Source organism: Capra hircus, chromosome 4 (assembly GCF_001704415.2).
Source record: "Capra hircus breed San Clemente chromosome 4, ASM170441v1, whole genome shotgun sequence".
Taxonomy (NCBI): domain Eukaryota; kingdom Metazoa; phylum Chordata; class Mammalia; order Artiodactyla; family Bovidae; genus Capra; species Capra hircus.
In genome coordinates, this window is record NC_030811.1 from 31,130,536 (window position 1) to 31,149,761 (window position 19,226).

The 19,226-nt window shown below is 41.9% G+C and overlaps 1 protein-coding gene across 1 annotated transcript; it reads left to right on the plus strand.

Moving 5' to 3' along the window:
• On the plus strand, window positions 575-18,921 carry GPR37 (G protein-coupled receptor 37). Its single transcript, XM_005679413.3, has 2 exons — window positions 575-2,433; window positions 17,566-18,921. Exons 1-2 carry the CDS (start codon window positions 1,408-1,410, stop codon window positions 18,382-18,384), a joined length of 1,845 nt encoding a protein of 614 aa, XP_005679470.3. The 5' UTR covers window positions 575-1,407; the 3' UTR covers window positions 18,385-18,921.

A 19,226-nucleotide genomic window follows, 5' to 3' on the forward strand; every position in this document is an offset into this window, starting at 1 on the left:
CACTCCCCAAACTGCTCATTCTCTGTGATGGAAGCCTCTGAGCACCCTTTCTTTCCCATCCTCAGTTCTTGGGAATATCTAAAGAGGTGAGCGCCTCACCTTACCACTCCCTCCGGGACCCAGGCCTGAACAAGCTCAGCGGCCACAGCCGATTGGAAGCGAACGCACGGGTCTCTCACCTCTCTCTTCCCGCAACCTGGCTCTGCGACCGGTCTGGCTGGTTTCCGACATCTGGGGAATTAACACGTCCCGCCCACCCCTAGCCTCCAGCCGCGGAGGCTCCGCGTCTGCGCCCTTGTTCCCTCGCCGCTTCCAGCTTCTACGTGTGAAAGCCGTTACAAAGGGCTTGAATGAAACGTGTGTGGGTTTAGTGAGTCGTAAGCCACCAGGGGATCCCGTCTCCCCACAAACCAGAATCTCTCGCAGGAGGCTGAGGAGGGGGAGGAGGCGAGGAGCGGAGCACTCGGTTTCGCGGGCGCGCGCCGCGGCTGGAGCGGCGGGGAGAGGCCGGGCCACCTCCCCCCTTTCCAGCCATGCACCGCCTCGCCCGCGGCGGTTCCAGGCACCACAGTCTCCGCCCGGGCTGCGCCCGCCGTCGCCGCAACGAGCTCCTGCGGCCGCTGGCCCCGTCCACCGAAGAGCAGAGCCAGCCCTCCCCACCCCACCTCCACCACCGATTCCCTTCTCCGCCGGGACGCGCCGCCCAGCAGTCCGCGCCGCCCCCTGGTCAACTTTGAGCGAAAGGAGAAACAACTTTGGCAGTGGCCGCGGGTTTCCAAACCCTCGCCTCCCGGTCCGCAGCAGCCTCGCGGGTTGCTGGGGTTAGGTGGGGCAGAGTTTCCCCGGCGCATCTGAGCGGCGTCTGGCAGCTAGCAACCTGTTTCCAGCGAGCGGGAGTGGGACTGTGGCTCCTAGGCATCCGAAGGAGGGCAACTTGTTTTTCTTTCCTTTGAGCGTCCTCGGCTTGCTGCTGGATAGAGCCGCCTCGAAAGGATGTAAATAGGCGGAGCAACTGTTACCGCGAAGGCAACCACCCCAAAGGCAGGGAGGAGCGCGGGGCTTCGTCCGGGCTTCTCCCAGTCGCAACATTAATCATCAAGCAGGTGTTGGTTGCAAGTTTTCAAGGTCAGCCACTCGGAGCAGCGAGTCCCTCCCTGAACCTTGGGGATACGTAGCGCCCGGGTTCGATTTGACTGAGAAATGCTCAGGACGCCAAACAAGGAAGGATCGTAGAGGGGGAGGGTTGTGACCCCAAGACCCATCCCCCAACATCCCCGTAATCTCCCGTCCCCCGCTGCCGGGGCGGGGGTTAGTATGTGACATGTGCCTAACTCTCAGCGGCAACTTAGGCAGCAGGTGTCGGTCCTAAGCAGGAGCCGCTGCTGCTGGGTGCGCTATCGCCCAGCCATGCGGGCCGCGGGCGCACCTCTCGTCCGCACCTCGCGGCTGCTGGTTCTGCTATTGATCAAGGTTTCCGCTTCTCCTGCCCTCGGGTACGCCCTTGCGCCCAGGAAGGAAAATTGTCTGGGAGAAAGCTGTTCACCTACACTGATTCAGCGTCGCAGCAGGGACGCTTGGGGACCAGGAGATTCTGCAGGAGACCTTCTGCCAACTCGTGCGCCCAGGGAGGAGGAGCAGGAGGCAGTGGTGCGCTCGGCGCCCCCGTGGGACCTACCGGCCGGTCCCGGCGGGGACCCAGGTGTGGGCAGAGGGGCGGAGGCGTCGGCAGCTGAGCCCTCGGGACCTCCGGCTAGGCCACCTGGAGCCTGGAGGTGGAAAGGTGCCCGGGGTCAGGAGCCCCCTGAAACTTTGGGGAGAGGGAACCCCACGGCTCTCCAGTTCTTCCTTCACACCTCAGAGGAGAAGGAGAAGGGTCCCAAAGGCGCTGGCCTTTCTGGGCGTAGCCAGGAGCAGAGTGCGAGGAAGGAACCCGGGGTCAGCGACCTGTACTACTGGCCAAGGAGAGCTGGGAAACTCCAAGGTTCTCACCACGACCCCCAACCCAAGACGGTCCATGGGCCGTCGGGGTACGAAGGGCGGACGATTGCACCCCCTGGCAGGGCGCTGGCTCAGAATGGGTCCTCCCTTGAAGGAGTTCATGAACGCGGGGGTCCCCGGCGGGGGAACAGCACGCACCCACACTTGCGACTGAAGAACCCCTTCTACCCGCTGACCCAGGAGTCGTACGGAGCCTATGCGGTCATGTGTCTGTCCGTGGTGATCTTCGGGACCGGCATCATTGGCAACCTGGCAGTGATGTGTATCGTGTGCCACAACTACTACATGCGGAGCATCTCCAACTCCCTCCTGGCCAACCTGGCCTTCTGGGACTTTCTCATCATCTTCTTCTGCCTTCCGCTGGTCATCTTTCATGAACTGACCAAGAAGTGGCTGCTGGAGGACTTCTCCTGCAAGATCGTGCCCTATATAGAGGTAATGCCGTCCAGGGGGTCTCGAGCTACTGGCTTTATTCATTTCTGGGATTTATAGTATCAGGACTGCTGCTCCACACACCTACCTGGCTGCTGAACCCCTGCACTTTTCCTGAGTCTCTTCCCCATTTCTCTTGCCAATCATGTATATACATTGGCATTTATACACTGGGTGTGGGGGGCGGACCTGAGCAGGCTTTGTCCAGTCACCTTCAAACTCATCTGCTCCTGAATTGGGAAATAACTATGATCTCATTATACATAGGACTGTTTAGGTTTTAAATGTATTTCTCTGAATATGGTGTTTTATGGTGTGTGTGTATGTGTGTGTATATATATATATATATATATATATATATATTTGGAGACTGTCAGATTCTAGGGTTAACAAATAATCAGTCTTTGTCATTATTAGACCCTAGCAGAGATAAAGCCCTATATCATTTATCTACTAGGTTTCTAGTGCTCCAATATGATTTATTCCCCAAGAATATTACTAAATTCTTTCCTTAAATATAAAAAATTGAGTAATATTTTGTTTAAAAGAGGAAATTGACTTTTCTTTGTTTGTCACTTTGTCTCGATACATTAGTAACTTCCCAAATTAGTTTTAGGGTCTGGCTGTCTGCCATGCTATCCCATCTGAATTCTTACATTCTTATGTCGTTTCTGTCCCTCTGTTTTCATTCCTCAATTTTGTAACCATTTTATTCATTTTGTATGAATGACCTTAAGCAAAAATTACACTTTGTACCTCATGGCACAGAATTTATTGAACACTCTCAAAATATATAGTATATATTTGACATTTGTTAGGGTGTAACAGAGTGACTACTTTTCTAAGACTAGAAAATTTCTTAAGACATAGGGGACACTTAACAGGTTCTGAACTTTGGAAATGAGAATCTTTGAGTAAAATTTTACTGTAACATGCTACAGCTAGTGTCCTTAACCGTTATTATGGTAGTTGGAATTTGCTTTTTAAATGGCTTCTCTTTAAACACCAGCTCTTGGATGGAGCCCAAGTGCTTTGTTGCCAGTTGTGTTTTTAGCCAGCTGGCCCTTGATTTCCTCCATTCAGACTGCCCATTTCATTTATGGAAGCAGAAGAAGAAAAACTAAATATTCCAGAGCCCCTGATCCTGTCTGGCACCAGGGCCAGTGACACTATGTTCAACATTGTTCCGGGGCCCAGAGCTAGGGGAAAAGTAAACATTAAACAGTACCTACTTAGAAAGACCAAGGCAAGAAGCTGTAAATAAGACCCTCTGCTATCCTGGCAGGGATCAGCTGCAGGATCATTGCATGCTTGCTAAATCAGTTGTTGCTGCTTTACCAAGATCTAGGATTTCTCTGTTGCCAAGCTCCAACTAGCTCCGAAACATCTAATTTATTTGGAAGACAGCTCATTTTTGAATTGCAGAGAAGGAAGTTAAATTTATGGAAGAGAATATGTGTCTACCAGTCATCTTTTCAAGGTCAATTTCAATGTAAGGTTTCTCTGATTGTTTAAATAATGCAGAAGAAATTGACATATGCAAAAAAGAGACAAAAGTAAACTAGTAAGTAAATAGGAGAGTTACTTCCAAGAAGAGGAAAGCATATTGGCTTGTTTTAAATGTACTGGACAGGATAAAATCTTCATATAGAAGAGGGAAAACAATAAAGAAGGCAGAAAAAAGAAACTGGGAAAGAAAAAAAATACTAAAGTTCTTTAAAAAAAAAACACACACAAACTTTAAAATAATTTCATTCAAAATCAGAACAAACTAGTCAAATTTTGGTGAGTTTTATGAGACCTATGAGTTTCAAGTGATGGTATTTATTATGTATGTGTTTTAATTTTCTTTTTCTAATTTTCTTTCTAATTCTGAGGATTTTAGAAAATATATATTTTTGCATTTGTATTCAGTTTTTTAAATTTAATTCTCATCTCCTGAAGAATAGCAAGTATTTTTATTTTTTACCCTGTATTTTCTCCTTCTTCATAGCCCTTTCTGTTTTTTTAGTTATTGGTACAGAGCTTTTTTTTCCTTTAGAGAAGCAAAGGCTTGAAGCAAAGATTCATTCATTTTTTTCTTGAAAAATTAAACTATAATATACATTTTCACTGTTAGAGTAATGAATAAAGACCTTAAGATTTAGTGTTTCTATACTCATACTTAATCCTGTTCTTCTGAAATAATTCTATAATATTTCATCATTTTCTGTGAAAATGATCACTACTGTGATCAGACAGTAGTATTAGCTCCACAGTTCCTGATTATGAGTGCAAGAAATACAATCCAAATTTCAGAATAAAGCATTTCTGCCTCTAAGAGGCATTGCTATTTTCACAGAAGTAAGAGGGATCTTTATGCCTATTCCATGTTGGGTTTCTTGGAAAAAACGGGGAAGTTGAACTGTGATGCAAATGTCACAAAGACTTCAGCAGACAACATAGGAACTCTAGGGCTGGGATGGTTCTACAGGGATGTCCTGAATGGAGGCCAGAGGACCCAGCCCTTACAGACTGGGTAAGTTGGATGCAAGTTGCTCCCAGGAAGGGGGCATAACCTTGAGCTGCGTGGATCTCTTTGGTCAAGGGCAATCCTATGGAGGAATGCAGCTGAGAGCCATCAACTACCAATAGTCCCAGCAGCTAGGGAAGTCAGCATTTCATTCCTTAACGGACTTTTGGGTGGGAAGCAATCTGTGTGGGAACAATAGCATCCACTACAGTGACCTTTGAATTATCATGTTGAATTAGAACCAGGTAACATTCTAACTGAATCCCCTCATTTTAAAGATGAAACATGACACTCAGAGAAGAGAAATGACCCTCCTAAGTATATACACTAGTCAATGGCAACCAGACCCTTCATCTTAACACTTGATGTTGATATTTGGTTATTAGGCAAAAATCTATGGGGCAAAACAGTGTTGAGTGACTGTTTTCTTTTTCTGCTCCTTGTTATCTTTTAAAAAGACTTTTGAATCCAACAGACAGGAAAAAAACAATAAACCTAGTTGACATCGTTTGTTTTATGATGAAATTTATAGCCTATTATATTTTAAAATTTCATCTTCCATCCCATAAACTGACAGTAAATTCCCTAGTTGGTAGCTCATTAAATTTTAAAAAGTTGCAATAATGTGGGACAACTGTACTTTTTAATGTGCCAAAGATGATTATCTTAATAATCAAATATACATATATAGGTTGTACTTTATGTTCTTAACAACTACAAAGTGTCTTAGATTGGGGAAGCACATTACAAATATCTTTAAAAACCTTTTCCACAATTTGCCCTCATTGTGAATCTTTTTCTTCTTGGCCGCAAGACTCTGAAAATTATTTGATATTTCATCTCCTTTTATTATCTAGATTTGATCCTTTCTTTACTTTTTACTTTTTTATATTTCTTATTTGTTGGCTATTCTTCCTTTTTTTTTTTTCCCATCACACACTCTCTATTGATTTATAATGTCTGAGCTACTATTTTTCTAGTAGTTGTTTTTGCCTTTTTCAATGTGTTTTTTTTTTTTAATTTTCACCACAATTCATTTTGATTGATCTTTACAGATTTTCTCTATCTTCTCTTTTGCCCTCATTGGCTTCTCTACTATAGTTCTTTCTTCTTCAGCTTGAGTATTAACATCATCTTAGGGAGGTAGAAGAATTTAGGGGAGAGTTCTGTTTGTATAGAAAAATAGGTATTTCTTCAGCAGAAAGGATAGGTCTTTGCAATTTGCATTCAACTCTTCTTTTTTATTTCAAAATATTGACATAAAGTTTAAGGAGACACTGAGCTTCCAGAGTCTATCTCTAGAAAGGGAGTTCTATTATAGTTAATGTTACTGTGAGTGGGATCATAGTGGGAACATTTGTAGTTGATAATTTCTCTCTTTCTGTTCCAGGATTATGAAGTCTCTGTGGTGTAGTGATAAGTCCCATAAAGACCAAGGGTAGATGAAATGGTAGGAAAGGGGGACAAGAGAAAAGGAATCTGGGTGGATGGTGGCCATCCTAACACATACGTCATTTTAAACTGGTTTATCAGAGAGTCACCAGAAAAAAAAAAAAAACAAACAAACAAAAAAACTATACTCCAAGCAATAGTTGTTTGTGGAGAGAGAGTATATGTGTGGCTTGCATATGGAGGTCTGGGTGTGGACTGCAGTAGGAGGATGGCAGAAGAGCTCTCTACCGTACCATTCTCTAGGGATCTAACAAATGCTTCAGTTAATTCAGTCGCTCAGTTGTGTCCAATTCTTTGTGACCCCATGGACTGCAGCACGCCAGGCTTCCCTGTCCATCACCAACTCAATGGAGTTTGAGCAATGAAGTTTGCTCAAACTTATGTCCATTGAGTCGGTGATGGCATCCAACCATCTCATCCTCTGTCGTCCCCAGTATTCTTGCCTTGAGAGAACCTCATGAAGAGTATGAAAAGGCAAAAAAAGATATAACAAGTGAGAGTGAAAGAGGAGAGTGAAAAAGTTGGCTTAAAGCTCAACATTCAGAAAACGAAGATCATGGCATCTGGTCCCATCACTTCATGGGAAATAGATGGGGAAATAGTGGAAACAGTGTCAGACTTTATTTTGGGGGGGCTCCAAAATCACTGGAGATGGTGACTGCAGCCATAAAATTAAAAGACACTTACTCCTTGGAAGAAAAGTTATGACCAACCTAGATAGCATATTCAAAAGCAGAGACATTAGTTTGCCAACAAAGGTCCATCTAGTCAAGGCTATGGTTTTTCCAGTGGTCATGTATGGATGTGAAATTTGGACTGTGAGGAAGGCTGAGCACCGAAGAATTGATGCTTTTGAACTGTGGTGTTGGGGAAGACTCTTGAGAGTCCCTTGGACTGTAAGGAGATCCAACCAGTCCATTCTGAAGGAGATCAACCCTCGGTGTTCTTTGGAAGGAATGATGCTAAAAATGATACTGAAACTCCAGCACTTTGGCCATCTCATATGAAGAGCTGACTCATTAGAAAAGACTCTGATGCTAGGAGGGATTGGGGGCAGGAGGAGAAGGGGACGACAGAGGATGAGATGGCTGGATGGCATCACTGACTCAATGGACGTGAGTCTGAGTGAACTCCGGGAGTTGGTGATGGACAGGGAGGCCTGGCGTGCTGCAATTCATGGGGTCGCAAAGAGTAGGACATGACTGAGTGACTGAACTGAAAGCCAAATAACTCAGGCATTGAATGTGGCAACTGGAACAGCTCTTTGCTCATTACATGATGAAGGCTGACCAGAGTGAAGTATATCATCTGATCCAGATCTGCTGCTAAATGTATATTTCTCTTTGGATGTCAGTTGGAGGTTTTGAATAACATGTTGTTTTTTAGTTGCTAAGTTGTGTCTGACTCTCTTGCCAGGCTTCTCTGTCCATGGGATTTCCCAGGCAAGAATACTAGAGTGGGTTGCCATCTCCTTCTCCAGGGCATCTTCCCAACCCGGGGATGGAACCCTCCTCTCCTGCATGGGCAGACAGATTCTTTACCACTGAGCCACCAGGGAAACCATGAGAGAATCCTTGTTGTTGTTGTTCAGTTGCTAAGTCCTGCCTGACTGTTTGTGACCCCATGGACTATAGCCTGCCAGGCTGTCCTGTTCTTCTAATTTTCCGGGCAAGAATACAGAGTGGGTTGCTATGCCCTTGTCCAGACAATCTTCCTGACCCAGGGATCGAGCTCCCATCGCTTATGTCTGCTGCATTGGCAGGTGTGTTCTTCACCACTAGCGCCACCTGGGAAGCCCTTATATTGCCATACAGGTATGCTATTCTACACAAATTTCCCTAGAACTCCTACATTCAAGTACTACCATGCTGATCACAGCAGAGAGTAACTTTGCTTGACAAGTGCATTTGATATTGGTTTGTTTAGTTGCTAGGTCATTTCTGACTCTTTGTAACCCCATGGACTGTAGCCCACCAGGCTCCTCTGTCCTCGGGATTTCCCAGGTAAGAATACTGGAGTGGGTTGCCAATGGGCTTCTGTGGTGGCTCAGAGGTAAAGAATCTGCCTGCCAAGGCAGAAGACACAGGTTAGATCTCTGGGTAGGGAATATCCCCTGGAGAAGAATTAGTTATACTGATGGACTTTTAAGTGGAAGAACACAGTTTTGAGAGCCATTTGAAAGTTACTAATAATGTTCTCAGGGAAAATAAACACACTGAATGAGAATGGTACTTAACAAATATTGTATGACTTCCTATTAATCCCGTATAATAATTTTCACATTCCCATGTAAGAAAATATTTGGCTGATAACTCCAAAGAGTTAACCAGAAAAGAAAAAAAAAAATAGTGTGTGCCTATGTATAACTCAATTCATGAACAGTGTATGATGAAGTTTATCGAACTTGGGTTCCACCTGAGAAATGTTGTTGTTCAGTTGCTAAGTTGTGTCTGACTCTTTGTGACCCCATGGACTGTAGCACTCCAGGCTTTCCTGTCCTTTACTATCTCCCAGAGCTTGCTCAAACTGATGTCCATTGAGTCTGTGATGCCATCCAACCATCTCATCCTTGGTCGTCCCCTTCTCCTCCTGCCTTCCATCTTTCCCAGCATCAGGGTCTTTTCCAATAAGTCAGTTCTTCACATCAGGTAGCCAAAGCATTGGAGCTTCAGCATCAGTCCTTCCAATGACTATTCAAGGTTGATTTCTTTAGGATTGACTGGCTGGATCTCCGTGCAGTCCAAGGGACTCTCAAGAGTCTTTAGCACCACAGTTCAAAAGCATCAATTCTTCAGATGTCAACCTTCTATATGGTCCAACTCTCACGTCTGTACATGACTACATACATGTCATAGCTTTGACTATATGTACCTTTGTTGGCAAAGTGATGTCTCTGCTTTTTAATACACATGAGGAATGAAAGTTTTATAATAATCAAATGTGAAATTCAAATACTTTCCTTAACAATTGATTATAAGAATGCTTTTCTTTTGTAAAGCTTGCCAATGAAGTAGAAACAAGAATATAGGTTTTTTTTACTTGCCTCCTAGAGATATCAGTTGGCTTTCAGCTTTTAAGAATTGTACACAAAACACCAGCACCCAATAAGGACTAAAGAGCAGCTTGAATAATTCATTATTTTCTATAGTCCTCCTCCATAGATGTCATTATTCATTCATTTATTTACTATCCATTCATTCATTAAACATTTACTGGGCTTTTCTTCTATGTTAGGCACTAAGTTAGGAGGGAACAGGACAGAAAGAGAGGAAAAAGTTTCCAGAGTTCAGTAACATAGATGTGTTACTGCTATTATAGACGAGTGAAACCACATGCTGTATAGTGTGATAATACTATAAGAGGGGTTTAAACAAGCTGTCATGGAGGTTCAGGAATGGCCCTGGAATCAGTCATCTCACAACTGTTCTTCCTCTCTCCAAAGATGAAAAAACTCAAGTGAAAACTATGTTCCCTTTCATTCTTTTTCAATCATATTCTTACTATTAGTTTTCATAAATATGTACAGCCTAGAGCCATGGTGAAAAGCTACAACTATTAATTGTTGCTTTCTTGTTTTTTCAGTTTGTCCTAGGATATGAGGTGTATGAGATATTTCAGCAGATATGACTGTCCTAGACATTTCATTTAGAATACAGAATTATTCTAAATATTGTTAAATGTTAAATTATTATTTGGAAATACAATGCCTGAGATAACCATTTCCGAGTTGGAATTAGTCATCCTTATTAGTCATAAAGACATTAAGTAAATCAAGTTTTAAAATTGTACTTAAATGAATGGTTTATTTAGCAGTGCAGTAGCAGAATGTTAAATGATGTCCTTTTCTTCTGAAAATCTCTTAAACATACCAATTGTTTAATTTGACCTTAGAGGACCTGGGAAGAAAGGCTGACAAGAGAGATACTTTACACCTTATTACAGAGCCAGGGAAAATGGAAGTATGGAGAATTGGAGTCATCCCTCAAACCCACAATCAACTTTAGAGCTTACCCTCAGTTTTTGACGGCTTTCAAAGTATCTGGTTATATCAACAAAATATCCTTCAACAGCGAAAAAGAAGTAAATATTTATGCGAAAGCAAAATAGATCTGAGCTTTTGAGTCTACCCAAGGCTGAGAAAGTAAGGCTCTATCTTGTCTTCCACCCTTGTACTACATGGACCGTGAGAGAAGGGTCCCACCTTTAATAGCGCTTCCTGTGAACTGTAGGCTTTCCCTGGTGGCTCAGTGGTAATGAACCGACCTCCAATGCAGGAGACTTGGGTTAGATCCCTGTGTTGGCAAGATCCCTTGGAGAAGGAAATAGCAACCCATTCCAGTATTCTTGCCTGGGAAATCCCATGAACAAATTAGCCTGGCAGGCTACAGTCCTAGGTTTAATGGTATCCCATTGGAAGCACAGGGCTCTGAGTCTGGGATGTGGACCAAGTGGGGAGAAGAATGCGTAGACCACTGTGCATTGAGGTTTGTCCCTGACACTGCACTTCTGCACCCATCCTCCAGGGATCCTCTGTCATTTTTCTTGCCATGAATTGACCTGCCAGGGTCCCATAATTAACCTTGTTGCCAAGCCTAACTCTTAGGCATCGTTATGAGAATGGTATTCTTTGTGCCAGAAGAGATGATCTCTTCTAAAATTTCAAGGTGGAGTGGAGAACAGAATTGCTACAACCTCAAATATGGGCTCTTTCTATTTGCAGAGTTGGTACAGACATTTTCCATAAAACTTCCATAAAAACTGGATATAACCACAGTTTCAGACTTATTCTTGAGATAGAATACTTTCAGCTTGTGAATTTCTGATGGTTTTCAATGTGATCTATCAGCACACTTGAGTGGTTCACAGCATGAACGAAGCCAAGGTCACTGATTTGATCCTAGCCTAGAATGAGTCATTTCAATTAGGTCTATGACTGTATTCGGGGCTGCCATTTTTCACTCCCTTCTCATCACTTCCTGCCTTCAGGGAACTTTCCTCCTGCCTCTACTATTTCTCCTTGGTTCAAATTTCTCTCATATAGGAAAAGCATCTGTTAACTAATTCACAGTAAGATGTGACATTTAGAGATACATGTCTTTTGTAAGAAGGATGAATGAAGAAAGTGTATTACTTCTTAACCTATTACCCAGAATGGGATTTTGGTTAAGAACAGAGAAATTTTGTCTTTAAATATGGTCTCTCAATGCCATTCAAATCATAATTACCTAACAACAAATGGATGAGGCCAGTTCTGATTTTGTCTTTAGCTTAGCTTCACCACCATGTGCAAGGGACTGCTTGCTGTCCAAGGAGTCCCGTGGACAGCAAGGAGATCAAACCAAGGAGATCAGCCCTGAATATTCATTGGAAGGACTGATGCCGAAACTGAAGCTCCAATACTTTGGCCACCTGATGCGAAGAGCTGACTCGTTGGAAAAGATCCTGATGCTGGGAAAGATTGAGGGCAGAAGAAGGGAGCAACAGAGGATGAGATGGTTGGATGGAATCACAGACTCAGTGGACATGAATTTGAGAAAACTCTGAGAGATAGTGAAGGGCAGGGAAGCCTGGCATGCTGCAGTCCATGGGGTCACAAAGAGTCATACAGCACTTAGCAACTGAACAACAACAACATGACCATATACAATGGTGCAATGTCATTATTCACAAGGAAAAACAAGTGAAAATTTGTTACTGGTCTTTGGAAACTCATCAGAACCCCTAGATGAAAAACAGAAATTCCAGTTCATTTTAAGATTGATTAGAAACAACATTATAATATTAAGAGTTGAAATCTAGACTTTGGGCTTGTGGGAAATACTACATTTTGAAATGAATTTCTAATTATTGAGAATAAATTTGGAATGCATAAATTCCTTAAGAACTGTTGATTCCAATAGATGGCTTGCATTTTAGGACAAATGAAGTTAAACTTGCTTCAGTTGCATTTTTTTTTTTTACCAATAAGCATTGGCATATTTATGTTTAAATTATAACATTTTAGATAAGTTGTAGCAAAATGATTTCTTTTTAACTGCAAAGGAATGTACTTCTACAGAAGTCCAAAGCTGGAATTGTTAGGAATGTCAAGGTAGGAATGATAAAAGTAAAAGGATAAATACAAATTTTAGGATGCTATATTGACTTTTAAATAGTCTCTCTTTTTTTTTTCACTGAGTAAGAACATGTTACCAACTTTAAAAATGAGGGAGTAAAGTTGAGAATGCAGCAGTAATGATAGTTGATACCTTGAAACTTGTCTTTCCCTGACACTGGAAATCATGTAAAGATGAAGTAGGCTGGATACAATTGAAATAAATAGATATGTATGATGTGCGGTTGTATCAGATTAAATCTCAGTGATTTTGATAAAAGTAAGAAACCTTCTTTTTGACTGTGGAAGAGTGCCTGTGAAGGGCCTTGTTTCATTTCAGAGGCCTGTGCGTCCTTGCCAGGGTTGAGACACATCTCTCCTACTCACTCTGTATTTTGGTTTGGAAACGCTAATACAAGTGTGTCCCTGCCACAGGATCGTGATTAGCATGTACTCCAAAATGAAGACCTTTTGATAAAGGCCATCACATTGATAGTGATGAATAAAGTGGCTTTGAAAAACATGGTTTCTACACTGTTGCTCAAAAGTGTCTCTGGTGGGGAAATTGCCCTGAGAGTTTCGAGGAGATGCATTATGGAAAACGCAAGAGGAAGCCAGAGACGCAAGCTCAAGCCATTTAGACTTTCACAGGAAACTCTACCCTGTGCTCCTCCTGCTTTTTTCCTGACTGATTGTTAGGTCTCTCACCATGGACTTATAATGGGTTATCATTCATGGCCCAAATGAATGGGTTTTCTTAACAATGATGCCCTTGTTGTGAGGGTTACTTGTGTACAAAGGACAGCCCATAAATAGATGCACTTGTCTTTCTGAGGTAAAATGTAAGTTAGGCGAGAGTACAGTTGTCATGACTTTGGTTAGAAATTTTCCTGTTTTATAAAAGTCAGTGTATTCCAGTTGCTTCACTGTAGTTAAGCATGTGGGTTCAATGTCATATGAAAGAATTTTTGCTTGGAAGTCCATCAGTCTTTTCTTTCCCCACCAGTGTTATCACTGATGTCTATCAGAGGGTTTAGCAAATATACTATTTATTTGGTATGAGTTAAACTTTCACAGCTTGACTTCATTCATAAAGGTTTCTTTTTGGCCTGTCTGCAGGAAGCTTCTGAGAAGTGGAGCTATAGCTGATTTTCGTAGATGACTGTTTTCCATAACACATCCATGTGCTCTTTCTTCACATCATTTTGAATGAACAGGGATTTAAAACAGTACTAGCTGAAGACAGTACTTTCCTCTCAACTGGATGTTTGTACTGAGTTAGGACCTTAAACGGTAGGGAGAACTCCTGTGCATTGGAACTGCTGCTTTCCGACGTGAGGGTCTCCACATGCCCTGTGCCTCTGAGGTCCCTTGAAGCAACACTGCAGGTGACCGCAGGTGACCGCAGCTGCCCCCAGCCTTGCTGTTCTAGATGTTGACTGGGCAGCAACATTTGCTGTTGTTCTTCTTCCAGGACACAAAGAAGAGCATACCATTGCTGGTGGAAGAAAAGATTTCAGAGTTGTTTATTTTAATTCTCTAGTGCCTGTATTTTGATGCCAGTCCCCTCAAAATGATATATTTTCCCAAATAGTTAAAGATTTCTGCTTCCAGCTTTCCTTTGATCTTGATTCTCGGAATTAACCATCTTGTCCATTCAAAGTGTTTACACTTCTGCTTTTGTTGATGTTAATTATTCCTCCCGTTGCAGTTTAATTAATAAGAGATTGCATCTCACGCATTCCATCTCTCAGAATATGGCTTCAAAGAACTAACTATCTAAGCAAACGCTTAAAGCTTTACTCCCAAGAGCATATTTCTAGTGATATGGAATTTTAGCAATCAGATATGGTCATTAAATGCAGACAGATCCAGCCTTCATGATACAGTTTTATAATTGTATATAATTGCACCATTCATCTTGGTAGAATTTCTAATGAGCTGTATGTAAACAAGTATATTTAAAAATTGTGATAGAAATCTTTTCATGGCCAAATGTTACCCCAACATTTAGCAATTCTAATTACATGGATAGATTCCATATCTGAGTAAACAGAAATTAGCCCACCATTCCTTGTCGAACTGATTTTTATCCATGTATTTCTGTGGTATGCAGTTAGTTCTCTACAAAGGTTTACAGCCTCCTGTAAATAACTTGGGAAAGTACTGAGTGGGGACCTCGTGCCTTTCTCGCTGTTTCACGTCATGTTTCAAGTGCATAAGTGAATTTATAGAAAAATATCTGGAGTAATAACACTGCAGGCAGTGGCAGCAGGAGAGAGTAGCTATCTAGGACTGGCATTTGGGATGCAGTTGCTCTTGGCAACTGCGTGGTTAGTGCTGTCTGTATTTGGGGAGGTGTTTGTCTCAGAGGTTCTTTTACCAACTCTCTGTAGCTCTTGTGACCTTCCTGGATGGTTTACCTCATTTCAGCTGGATCCTAATTGCAGAGAATTTTATCAGAGAGAACAATTTGAAAGTAGAAAGCTAGATGCAGGAATTTCCTGAAATTTGTGTATGACAACTGAGAAGTTTCCCGTAATCCGTGGTTTGTCAAGAGCTGCTGCTGCTGCTAAGTCACTTCAGTCGTGTCTGACTCTGTGTGACCCCAGAGACGGCAGCCCACCAGGCTCCCCCGTCCCTGGGATTCTCCAGGCAAGAACACTGGAGTGGGCTGCCATTTCCTTACACATCAAATATATTTGAAGTCCTCAGTACTGCAGCTCTCAGGAGTATGGTTGAAGAACTGAGCATCTTCAAATAAAATAAAATGTGGAAGGATTCCTGAGTGAAAAAAATCGAGGCACATGTAAATCCTGCTTAACATTTGCCTTAATTTTTTATTTTTTAATCTTGTGGGATGAGTTATCCAAAATCTATAACCCCCCCCCTTTTTATTGCTTTTTGAAGCAGTGAACATCTTTTCATTGAGAATGAAAATGCAGCAAAGTTTATGGTATCCAAGGAGCTGATAATCTGACACACCTGTTTTATTATCTGTCCACCTACATTCATTTGCTCTTTGCTGTTACCTCACATTAAATGCTTTCTAACAGATTTGAGATAGGCATGCAAATGATAGCTTCTGTAGTAATTGGCTCAGATGTTAAATCTCTAGATTTAAAATGATGGAGATCAATCGGGGAGAAGATACTATCTCTTGTGCGTTGTGTATTCTCTGTAAGTAATGATAGAAAATTACCAAGCAAATAGATTTTGTGAGCCTCTAAGAGACTGCTTCTTCTCAGAGTCTAGTATTTTCATATTGCCAAGTTGTCCTTTTAATAGAAATGTTATTCATAATTTAAAAAGGCTGCAGAGCATAAACTTCTGTAGCTTTGTATTTCTGGACTGACTGTGGAAACAGGGTGACAAGGAAATATGCATATGATTTGCTTCAGTGAAGATTGTGCAGAAAGTCTTGATGAGGACTCTTGTACATTTGATAGCCTGAGAATTTTGTTGTTGTTTGTGCTTTACAATCTTATAGAGAGATGACTCAAAACACTTGCAGAGCTAATATATACATAAAAACTTCCAAAAATCTGTACAGGAAAATACAGCAATTTCCAAATAATACTGTTTGATGCAGACCTTTAGAAAATGATACATTCTTCTTAGATTTCCAAAATGTGATATTAACAAATTATTGACATAAAACATAATCTGTTCTTAGGACAGTTGCACAGTATGGACTTCAATTTTAGAAATATTTTGAGTCTCTAGCATAAGTGAAAAATATATTTCTATTAAGGTGAACAACTCATTAAGTTGAAAGTTAATTTTAAAAAGGTAAATGTAAAGATGACCCAGGCATATTAGATTGATATTTATGCTGATGTTTATGGAAAACTTCATGAAGACTTTGTAGTAAAAGAACTGTGGTTATAAGTTTAACCATGACCTCTTGATTTGCTCTGATGTAGACTTTATTATTCCTATTTTCCTTCATTTTTGCTTTTCATACAGCTAACCCCTTATTTTATCTCACTTTCAGACTGTCTCTACCAATAGTTATGAGAATAATCAGGACATGCATGCAGTATCCTTATTTTCCATATGAGAACTAGTAGACACTAATATGTAGTGTATAAGAATCAAGGCTGTTTGCCATTGGAATTCATAGAATCCACAAGGCAAGTTTCTATTTTTCTAGGGAGAGTGACAGCTTAAATGTAGTAGGTAAACAGTTAATGTTTTGAGTGCTGAAATTGTTCGGACAAATGGTTTTCCTTTTGTCAACATGGTCCTTTAGAGTCCTAAAAATTTAGACATGCATGTATATTAATTATATATATATACACACATTTGTGTGTGTATGTGTGCGTGCATGCTAAACCACTTCAGTTGTGTTTGACTCTTTGTGACCCTGTGGATCGTAGCCCGCCAGGCTGCTCTGTCCATAGGGTTCTCCAGGCAAGAATACAATACTGGAGTGGGTTGCCTTGCCCACCTCCAGGGGATCTTCCCAACCCAGGGAGGGAACCACATCTCCTGCATTGACAGGTGGGTTCTTTACCATTAGTGCCACCTGGGATGCCCATTTGAATGTAGGTATTTGGGGTAAACCCCAAAGCAGCCCATTCACTTAAGGGATTTTCTGTAAGTCTCCTGTTTTATCTGAACGTTCAGGGACAGTTTACCTCCTATCCATTGTCCTTGTTTAAATATATAAAAATGACTTCATTTATTAAACATTAAATTAATTTCACCCCAAACAGTGGAGTGAATTTGGTGCTCTCAGATGATTACTCTGCTTATCTTGTGACTTTGAGAACTGCCTTACCTCTCTTGGTTGTCTATGACGTAGCTGATCTTTATGCATCCTTCCAGCTTTAATATTTTTGGCTCCATGACCCAGAACCACTATATTTCTTTTTTTTTTTTTTTCTGCTATTTTTATTTGTTGTCCTTACCATGATTCATCAGAAGTCACCAACAACAGTTACCCATACATGATTCCAGGAAATTGTTCTTTTCTTTTGGGGGGTACTTTTCGTCCATCTGTATTTATTGCCTAATGTTTTGATCTTTCAGAGATGACCCAGGATAAACATATTCTATCTTCCTTGTGCAGGTTGCTTCTCTGGGAGTCACTACCTTCACTTTATGCGCTCTGTGTATAGACCGCTTCCGGGCGGCCACCAACGTCCAGATGTACTATGAAATGATAGAAAACTGTTCTTCCACAACCGCCAAACTTGCTGTGATATGGGTGGGCGCTCTCCTGCTAGCCCTGCCGGAAGTGGTGCTCCGCCAATTGAGTAAGGAGGACCTGGGCTTGAGCGGGCGAGCGCCTGCCGAGCGCTGCGTCATCAAGATCTCCCCCGACCTCCCCGACACCATCTATGTCTTAGCCCTCACCTACGACAGCGCTAGACTCTGGTGGTATTTTGGCTGTTACTTCTGTTTGCCCACGCTTTTCACCATCACCTGCTCTCTAGTGACTGCAAGGAAAATCCGCAAAGCCGAGAAAGCCTGTACCCGGGGGAATAAGCGACAGATCCAGCTAGAAAGCCAGATGAACTGTACAGTCGTGGCTTTGACCATTTTATATGGATTTTGCATTATTCCTGAAAACATTTGCAACATTGTGACTGCTTACATGGCCACAGGGGTTTCCCAGCAGACAATGGACCTTCTTAATATCATCAGCCAGTTCCTTCTGTTCTTTAAGTCCTGTGTCACCCCTGTCCTCCTCTTCTGTCTCTGCAAACCCTTCAGTCGGGCCTTTATGGACTGCTGCTGCTGCTGTTGTGACGAGTGCATTCAGAAGTCGTCCACGGTGACCAGTGATGACAATGACAACGAATACACCACAGAACTGGAGCTCTCACCTTTCAGTACCATACGCCGGGAAATGTCCACCTTTGCTTCTGTTGGAACTCATTGCTGAAGGAGTGAGCACAGCCTTGGGTTGGCTTAGCTTTCTTTTTTTGTTTGTTTGATTTTCATACCCTGCGAAAGTTTTTACTCCTATTTTTCCTTACTGGGAAAAAATGCAAAAGAAGAAACAAAGAAGAGAAATATTAACTATTGGTAGAACTGATTTTGCAAATTAATATTTGTGCTTTGAAAAAGAAGTTTATATTTAGTTATTTAAGAAGTATGGGAGGCCCATAATTTTAGATCATTTTATCTGGTATGGTGCTAATATTTTATTTGAAAAAAAGTGACTGCACCTTAATTAATTGCTAACTTACTTTTGTTCTTTTAAAAAATATAATCACTGTATATTGGTTATAGCCATGTGATTTTGTAGGCTATTTTCTGTTTGAGTTGTGATTGAAAGTATATTGTATGTGGTTTTGTGAGAAGAGTTGTAGTTAAGAAGCATTCACCAAGTAGCACCAAATAAATGACACTTTATTCTTTAACCTCATTGTCAATCTACTTTTAACCAAGATTCAATAAATATTTTACTTGCCTTAAATACACAATTACTGGTTTTATGCACAATTTAAAATCAACCTTATAGTTTTATAAATTCTATTTTCATCTAAGGCTTCTCTGATAGCTCAGTTGGTAAAGAATCCGCCTGCAATGCAGGAGACCCCAGTTTGATTCCTGGGTTGGGACAATCCCCTGGAGAAGGGATAGGCTACCCACTCCAGTATTCTTGGGCTTCCCTTGTGACTCATCTGGTAAAGAATTCACCTGCAATGTGGGAGACCTGGATTCGATCCCTGGGTTGGGAAGATCTTCTAGAGAAGGAAAAGGCTACCCACTCCAGCATCC

Bases quoted from the DNA above. Each gene is read 5' to 3' on its own strand.
- GPR37 (XM_005679413.3), top strand. From the start codon at position 1,408: ATGCGGGCCGCGGGCGCACCTCTCGTCCGCACCTCGCGGCTGCTGGTT. The intron at 2,434-17,565 runs GTAATGCCGTCC...TTCCTTGTGCAG, and splicing joins AGATCGTGCCCTATATAGAG to GTTGCTTCTCTGGGAGTCAC.